This window comes from Hyaena hyaena, unplaced genomic scaffold (assembly GCF_003009895.1).
Source record: "Hyaena hyaena isolate Hyena2069 unplaced genomic scaffold, ASM300989v1 scaffold_21, whole genome shotgun sequence".
Lineage (NCBI taxonomy): Eukaryota > Metazoa > Chordata > Mammalia > Carnivora > Hyaenidae > Hyaena > Hyaena hyaena.
Genome location: NW_024080653.1, coordinates 3,012,687 through 3,021,375, shown reverse-complemented (window position 1 = coordinate 3,021,375; position 8,689 = coordinate 3,012,687). Strand labels below are relative to the sequence as shown.

The following is an 8,689-nucleotide window of genomic DNA, read 5'->3' as shown; positions in this document are numbered from 1 at the left end:
AGTCACTCTCCATTTACCTTTGGATTAGCAGGCCTGATCATCTCCACCAAATGCACATGGGGCTTCCACACCCTCTATCCCACGGATGCCCCTGAGCCCTGTAGGAAGAAACCACAAGCTACTCTAGACGTAAGCAGTCAGTGGTTTCTAAAAATGATGGGAAAGCAGGAGTCAACACAATCTCTTATTTGAAGATTCACTGAGGGGCGCCTGGGTGGCTCAGTGGGTTAAGCATCAGAACTCTTTTCCACTTAGATCATGATCTCCTGGTTCACAAGGTTCACGAGGTCGAGCTCTGCGTTGGGCTCTGTGCTGACAGTGCAGAGCCTGCTTGAGATCCTCTCTCTCTGCCCCTCCTCCCCCCACCATCTCTCTCTCAAAATAAACAAACTTAAAAAAAAAAAAAAAGATTCAGGGGCCCCCCGGGTGGCTCAGTCAGTTAAGCGTCTGACTCTTGACTTCAGCTCAGGTCATGATCTCACGGTTTGGGAGTTCGAGCCCCGCACTAGGCAAAGCCTGCTTGGGATTCTTACTCCTCCTCTCTCTGTTCTTCCCCTGCTTGCGCGCACTCTCTCTCTTTCTCTCTCAAAATAAATAAATAAACTTAAAAAAAAAATTCATTGAGCACTTTCTATGTACCAGGTTTGGAAAAAACAAACACAGTCTATTTCCTGCGGGTTTCCACTGGATCAGTAGTCAGGGAACGTTGGTCAACGTGGAAAGAGCTACCTGTACGTTTAACCTGAGTTTCCACTAAGTCTTAAAGGAAAAGGAGAAACCAGCCAAGGTGTGGAAGGCAGTTCCGCCTGGAAGGAAGGAAGTGAACATGCAAAGACCCAGGCCCGGGGAACATTCTGGAGATGGCCTGGAGCCTCAAGAGATGTCAATGGGTTGGTGGCTGCCAATGAAGCTGTGGCAGAGCACAGAGCCTTCGACGCGTACAAACCCTGGAGGTATTAAAAAGCCACGGGAACCTTGGTACTTGGCCGAACCGTTTGAGACCAAGAAGCTTTGCAGAATGCACCTTACGAGGGAGATACATAGCTGTCCAAAACATGAAGCCTCACGGCCACGGCCACCCCCCTACTGCCCAAGCCTTGGGAGTGCCTCCCCTCCCTAGATATCCCAGCGCTTTCAAAAGAATTAGAGCCAACGTGCCCTGAGCACGGAATATGCGCAAGGCACCATTCTAAGATTTGGTCATGTATAAGTCCTCACACCGACCCGATGGGGTAGGTACTGTTACCAGCCCATTTTACAAATAAGGAAACCAAGGCACAACTGGGGAAGCACGTTGTCAGGAGTCGTACAGTTCTGGGTGGTGGAGCCTGGACAGCAGTTTATTCCCCAGAGTCAGTACACAGAGAACGCAGCCCCCTTTCCCACTGCAAGCCCTGACCTTCTCCAGCTCTGATAGCCCCTTTCAGGACCATCCCCCCTCCCCCCGCGCCCCCCCAGCACACTGCCCCTCCTCTCTGCTCTTCCAATCAGCCCTGTGCTCCAGGGCACCCTCGCAGCAGATAGGAAGTCTCTGCAGAGCCCAGGCTCATTTGGGGACCATGCTGTTGTTTAAGAGATAGGAGTTTCGGGGCACCTGGGTGGCTTAGTCGGTTGAGTGTCCGACTTTCGCTTAGGTCATGATCTCGCGGTTCGTGTGTTCGTGCCCTTTGTCTGGCTCTGTGCTGACTGCCTGCTCTGAGCCTGGAGCCTGTTTCAGTCTGTGACTCCCTCTCTCCCTGACCCTCCCCTGCTCACGCTGTCTCTCTCTCTCTCCTAGAAATAAATAAAACATAAAAAAAAAAAGAGAGAGAGATAGGAGTTTCTCCAACCAGACTGGAATTCCCAGAATTCCAGAGCTGTTTTGTCCTCCTTATTTTCCCCCTTCAACATTTCCCTTCCCCCACCTAAAAAATGAACTGTCACTCCTAAGGTCGTCATCACCCTCACTGGGGGAGGGGGGCGCGCCCCGGTCCTGTCTCCCTGCAGGATTTACCCAGCACTCTGTCTTCCCAGCACTCCGCTCCGTGCCTGGCAAACGCAGGCACTCAATGAAGGTTTGTGAACTGGATGAATGGACCTGACTTGTGTCAGACCATTATAATTTACAAAGCACTTTCTCATCCATTAACTCCAGGGTTATTCCTTGTGAGTCTTCCTTGTCCTTCACGGGCTCAGCACAGAAGTGTACGGTCATGGTGCAGCCCTCTCTTCTCCTTTTCCTGAACGAGAAAAAGAATGAACCCCTGATTACAGAGAGGAGGAGAATCCATTTCATTAGCCCACAAGCATCTTGAGGGCAAAGACCCAGTCTTATTCATTATTATATTTCAATACTTAGCACAATGCCTGGTGCACAGAGCCCAATATCTGTGAAACGTGGTGAATAAATCACTCCCCCCTCTGCAGAAGTAACTAGAAATAACAAGAAGACTTCCTCCTTGGGGTGCCTGGCTGGCTCAGTCAGAGGACCATGGGACTATTGATCTTGGGGTTGTGAGTTCAAGCCCAACCTTGGGGGTAGAGATTACTTAAACAAAAATAGAACTTAAAAAAAAAAGGACTGTCTCCTCCTAGAAGCTGAGGAAGAATGAGACTGAGTTACTTGCATTCCTAGCACACTTTGATGTGCAGAATCTCTTGTAATGCTCAGCTCTCTGATGGGGAAGAGGTTACTGTTCTTGTTTTATACGCGGCAAACGGAATCGCAGGGAGGCTGGGTGTCCTGCTCAAATCTCACTTAGTCCCCCCACAGACTGAAGACACAGTGGCAAAGGCAGCCAGGTGCCTGTTCTCTCCTGGAGAAGCAAAGGGCCAGGCCTTTGTCTTCTAGATTCCCAAGATGCCTGTTGTTAGCATCTCCCCGTTCCTTTCTGACTCATAATCTTCGGTAGGGTGGCATCCGGAAAGGGGGCATGGCCCAAAGCACCCATGTCCTGAGAGGTGACCGTTTAGGTGGCACTCAAACTGGATCTCAGGGGCGCCTGAGTGGCTCAGTGGGTTAAGTGTCTGACTTGGGCTCAAGTCTTGATCTCACGGTTTGGGAGTTTGAGCCCCCCGTCGGGCGCCGTGCTGACGACTCGGAGCCTGGAGCTGCCTCGGATTCTGTGTCTGCCCCTCTCTCTCTGCCCCTCCCCCGCTCACTCGCCCTTAGGAGTCTCCAGCTTCCTACTGCCCATTTGGGAACAGATTGCAACATTTTCCAATCTTCACACAGCTGGCCCGGGTGAGCCCAAACCACCCACATTCATGCCAGCGTGACCAAGAGCAAATCCACGGTTCACCCCCATCATCTCCTCACCCCTGAAGAGAGATGACACACACACACGCACGCACACGCACACGCACACGCACACACACGCACGCACTCAGAGGTAAAGGAGGGGACGCATTCTTGGCGGTGCTGGACGTGGGCTGAACGTCTGAAAACCGTTTTCTGGAAACCCTCCCCTGCCGGCCTTCTATCCGCAGCTCTCATTCCAGACTGCCATGAGACTTCCCCTCCGGCCCCGGGAGGGTCCCTCGCCCCCTCCGCGCACACAGCCCCCTCGTTTCCTCGGGGCTCCCTACTCCACTCCCGCTACGAGACCCCAGGGCGCCCTCTAGCGGACGCGGGCGCGGGGTGGGGCCGTTGCTCGCCCTCGGGCCAGTCCGGCCCGGGAGAGCACCTGGCAGGACCCACGCCGCACCCCCAAAAAAGTCGGAGCCCCAGATGTGTGAAAGCGGTTCTTGTTTGTTTGTGTCTGGCTTGCTGGTGGCGGGAGGCGGCGCTCCTGTCAGCGCCGGTTGGGACCTGGCAGTGGGCCACGCAGCCGCGTCCCCCGCATCCCTGGGACTCCGGGCGTCCCCTCGGGGACATGCCCGCACGTCCCCCCACCTTCCCACTTCAGTCCCCAGGCCCCGCCGCAGTCTCGCCGCCCGGCTTTGGGGTGTCCCCTGTTCCCTCGCGGCAGGCCCGGGCCTCCTGGGGCCGCGATCGGGACCTCGGGGCGGGCCCGGGAGGGGGCGAGGGGGTGTCCCCGCGCGGTCCGAGAGGAGGGGAAGGGGAGCCGGGAGCCTCTCCCGCTCGGCCTCCTGGAACTGCCCGCGCTCCCGGAGCGGGGGCCCCCGCCTCTGCCAGAAACCTGCCTTCTTAGAAGGGAGGGGGGAAAGTGTGAATGAGAAGTTGGGGGCGGAGCGCGCGGGGGGAGGGGCCGCTGCCAGGAACGCGCCGCCGGGGCTGGCGCCGCGCCCGCCGGCCGCCCGGGCCGCCTCGCGCCGCGCTTTGTCTGTGCGCGCATCTCGGCCGGTCCCGGCCCCGCTCGCGGCCCGCCCTCGGCCGCCCGCGGCCCCTCCTTCGCCCTCCGCGCAGCCTTTCATTGCTGCGAGTAGTGACTAAACATTACAAGAAGGCCGGCCGCGCAGTTCCAGGAATCGGGGGGCGGGGCGCAGCGTCCGCGTATATACCCGCGAGCGCGGCCTCGGCGGCGGCTCCGACTCACACTCCCGCGCCGCCGCCGCCGCCGCCGCCGCTCCGGCCCAGCTCCCGCCGCGGCCCCTCGCCTCGTCCCCGCCGGCCGGCCCGGGGGCGCGCAGGGGGCAGGGCGGGCGCCCCAGCGAAGCCCGAGGGACTCGCGCGCGAGGCCCCTTTGTGGACTTCACCGCCGCCAACATCTGGGCGCAGCGCGGGCCGCCGCTGCTCGCCGCGCTGCCGCCTCGCCTTGGGGACCGTAGGAGGCGCAGCCCCAAGGCCGGAGACTTCGTTTCGGGACCAGGTAGGAAGGAGGGGCGCGGCGTGGAGCGGGGCGGGGGGGCGGGGGGGCGGCTCGCTAGTCCCAGGAGCTTTTCCCGGTTTCCCCTCCCCTTCCCGGGTCATTCCCGGCAGGGAGGGGACGAGGTAGGGGGCAGAGCGGATGGAAGCCGGAGATCCCAGGTTCCCGGAAGACCCAGGCTGCGCCCTCGGGCTCCCCCAGTCCCCTCCCTCCCCCCCCCTATGCCTCAGATTTCTCCCTCCGTCCCCGCCGCTCGGGGCCACCGGACCGAGCGGCGCCCAGAGCGTCCCGGGGGCCCTTCTCCCGCTCCCCACCCCGGCCATGCTCCTGGAAACCCAACTTCCGCGCCCGAGTTTCCCACTCGGCGCTCCCCCAGTGCGTGGCCGGGGAAGGGGCTGCCTGGGGCCACCTCGCCGGCGGGGACGGGGGCGGGGGCTGGGCGGGCTCCGCGGGGGGCCCGGGCACGGGGGGTGGGGGGTGAGAGAAGGGCTCAGACGGGGGCACAGGGGGCGCCGGGGCCGCTCGGAGGAGGCTGGGGAGCCGGGGCGGGCCGGGCGCGCTGGACGGTTCCGGGCACTCACGCGGCGCGCCCCTTCCTCCCCGCAGCCCCCCGGGATGCGGTAGCGGCCGCTGTGCGGAGGCCGCCGAGCAGCTGCAGCCGCCACCGCGCAGATCCACGCTGGCTCCGTGCGCCATGGTCACCCACAGCAAGTTTCCCGCCGCCGGGATGAGCCGCCCCCTGGACACCAGCCTGCGCCTCAAGACCTTCAGTTCCAAGAGCGAGTACCAGCTGGTGGTGAACGCGGTGCGCAAGCTGCAGGAGAGCGGCTTCTACTGGAGCGCCGTGACCGGCGGCGAGGCGAACCTGCTGCTCAGCGCCGAGCCCGCCGGCACCTTCCTCATCCGCGACAGCTCGGACCAGCGCCACTTCTTCACGCTCAGCGTCAAGACCCAGTCGGGGACCAAGAACCTGCGCATCCAGTGCGAGGGGGGCAGCTTCTCGCTGCAGAGCGACCCCCGGAGCACGCAGCCGGTGCCCCGCTTCGACTGCGTGCTCAAGCTGGTGCACCACTACATGCCGCCCCCCGGCGCCCCCTCCTTCCCCCCGCCACCCACCGAGCCCTCCTCCGAGGTGCCCGAGCAGCCGCCGGCCCAGCCGCTCGCGGGGAACCCCCCCAGGAGAGCCTATTACATCTACTCCGGGGGCGAGAAGATCCCCCTGGTGTTGAGCCGGCCCCTCTCCTCCAACGTGGCCACTCTCCAGCATCTCTGCCGGAAGACCGTCAATGGGCACCTGGACTCCTACGAGAAAGTCACCCAGCTGCCCGGGCCCATTCGGGAATTCCTGGACCAGTATGATGCCCCGCTTTAAAGAGCAAAGGGCAGGGGTCGGGCGAGGAGCCCGGGCGCCCTCTCCTCCGTGGCACAAGCACAAGAATGCTGCCGTGAGAGTCCTGCAGCTCCGGGGGGAGCCGGGGGAGCGGGGACAGGCCCCTCCCTTCGGCCCCCCCTCCCCCCCCTGCAGAACGGGGACCTGGAATGTGTCTGCGGGAAGGGGGAGCGCCGCCTGAGCGCCCCGCCCCCACTCCAGCGTCTCCCGTGGAGCCCGATGGCCCGGTAGGGACAGCGACGACAGGCAGCAGTGGATTCTCCTCTCCTCTTCGCTTCCTCGACTCCCCCTGCATTTCCAAACAGGGGACACCGCAGGAGCGTTGAACTCGTGAGAACTGCCCGGGAGTCTTCAAACTTTCCATCGGAACTTGTTTGCTCTTTGATTTGGTTTAAAACATAGCTTTAAACCTGAGCAGGTCTCCGGCCTGGAAGAGGGTGGAGAAGAGGGCGCCCCCAGGGGCCTCAGGGCTGCAGGCTGGCCTCGGAAGTGGCCACTCCCACTGTCCGCCCCAGGTGAGGAGGGCGGCTGCATGCTCCTCCCCCTCTCCTCCCCCCGGTCCGCGGGGGCAGGGGTTAAGGTCAAGGGGTGACCTGAAGGGGGCTACTCTGTCTCCCTCTCTGGAACAGCCACCAGGAACGCAGGTCCCAGAGTCCATCGGGTGGCCAAGGGCCCAGGGCCCTTCCCTCGTTTTAAGGGGGAAGTGGCCTTCGGAGGGGGGGAGGCATGGGCTGGGCAGGTCTTTCCAGCACCCGTGCTGTACCTGGGAGCTGTTGGGAGGATGGAGGACATAGCCATCTTTGACCCCGGATCTCCCACCAAGGAGATGAGGGATTCTACTTTGTGCCTCCTGATTGTCTGGCTAGGAGATTTGCCTTAAATGCTCCCTGTCCCATGGATAGGGACCGGCACAAAGTAAGCCACACACTCAGCCTATCCAGGCAGAGGCCAAGGGATTCTCCGCGGGCAAGCTGCTGGCCACTCAGCCTGGGGGGAGCGGCTGGCGGAGATGGGGGTGGGGGTGGAGATCCACGCCGCCCAGCCTTCCAGCGGAGCCCTGGAAGAAGGCGAGCCCGTTTGGTATTGGCCAGTCACAGGTGCCTCAGGGTGCCTGGAGCCTCCAAGTCCCACAGCCTCCCCATCCCCCACCAGGCCCTGCACAGCCCTCACCTGGGGGTGGGGGCGAGGGCACAGGCAGGAAGTCATTGAGAGACTGGGGCCCCTCTGTCACCCCAGCTGCTCCCGCTCTGTAATAGCACTGATCAGTGAAAACTTACAGGAATGTAGCAGCGGTGGAATGATCTGGAACTGTTCTTTTTCGGGGAAAACTGAACAAACACAAAAGTTTTCTGTGTCAGGTATTGGGCTGGATGCGGCAGCCGTGCGTTGGGGTGTTTTTTTTTTTCCTGTTATTTTGTTTATGTTTTTTAATAATGTTTACAATCTGCCTCAATCACTCTGTCTTTTATAAAGATTCCACCTCCAGTCCTCTCCCCTCCCCCACTCAGGCCTTCGAGGCTGTTAGGAGATGCTTGAAGAACTCAACAAAATACCAATCCAAGTCAAACTTTGCACATATTTATATTTATATTCAAAAAAGAAACATTTCAGTAATTTATAATAAAGAGCACTATTTTTTAATGAAAACCGACTGGAGCCTTTTCCCCGCCCCTGCTCTGCCTTGCTTTCTCTTTCACCCACACCCACGCGGCGTCCGAGGGGAGGGAGGGGGGTGAGGTGCGCGCTCTGCCCCCTTGCTTCCCCGGGCGCTCCTCGCGCTGGAATCAAGTTCATCTTCACCACGTCACTGACAAGCTAAGGCAGCCACCTAGACTGTACCGAGAGGGGTAATTCCTGCTAGTCTGATTCAGATCTGACCAGAATATGCAAAGCAAGTTCGAAGGAAGCGCTTCAAAGGGTTTGCAGGGAGTAAGCTGAGCTGTGGTCAAAGCTTTTAGAGGCTCCAGGCTATTAGAAGCGCTCTGCTCCTTGGCTGGGAGGTGTTCCGAGAAAGAAAGCCCAGGCGCCCAGGCGCCGGGGTCCTGGCGGTGACCCGTGACCTCAGCACAGCCAGGTTCCTGGGAGGTGGGGGAGGGGTGGGCACTCCATTCCTGGGAGACGCGGCCTGACCAATGAACCCACCGGCCCTCCCAATGACAGTGCGCATCTATTTGCCTGTTTTCAGTCACTCCCACCCTCTGGGCACTTAGAGGCTATCTGGGTTAACCCTCCCAGCCCCGCAGGGCAGGTCTTAATCACCTCTGTATTCTCAGAAGCAACTGTGGGCTCCACGAGAGCTGGGGGCTTGCGCTGGTCACTTCTGAGGCCTAGAGCAGGGCTCAGTCAATATTTGTCCACTGAGTGGGGCAGCCACTCAGGTTCACGGAGGTTAAGCAACCTGCCCAAGGACACACCACTTGGGAATGTGGGAAAAACACAGGATTGGAACCTGGGAGCGTGAACTCTCTCTGCCTCCCTAAGCACTAAGTATGTGCCCAGGGCTGCCCGTCGGTGCATCCCCCTGCAAAGCCAGGGGTGAGGACCCCTGCTC

General features: G+C 60.5%; 1 protein-coding gene across 1 annotated transcript; it reads left to right on the top strand.

Annotated features, from left to right (window-relative positions):
- The first annotated feature begins 4,299 nt into the window (after positions 1 to 4,299).
- On the top strand, positions 4,300 to 7,785 carry SOCS3 (suppressor of cytokine signaling 3). The gene is made up of 2 exons (XM_039226614.1): positions 4,300 to 4,751; positions 5,355 to 7,785. Exon 2 carries the CDS (start codon positions 5,443 to 5,445, stop codon positions 6,118 to 6,120), a length of 678 nt encoding a protein of 225 aa, XP_039082545.1. The 5' UTR covers positions 4,300 to 4,751; positions 5,355 to 5,442; the 3' UTR covers positions 6,121 to 7,785.
- Positions 7,786 to 8,689: the final 904 nt, after the last annotated feature.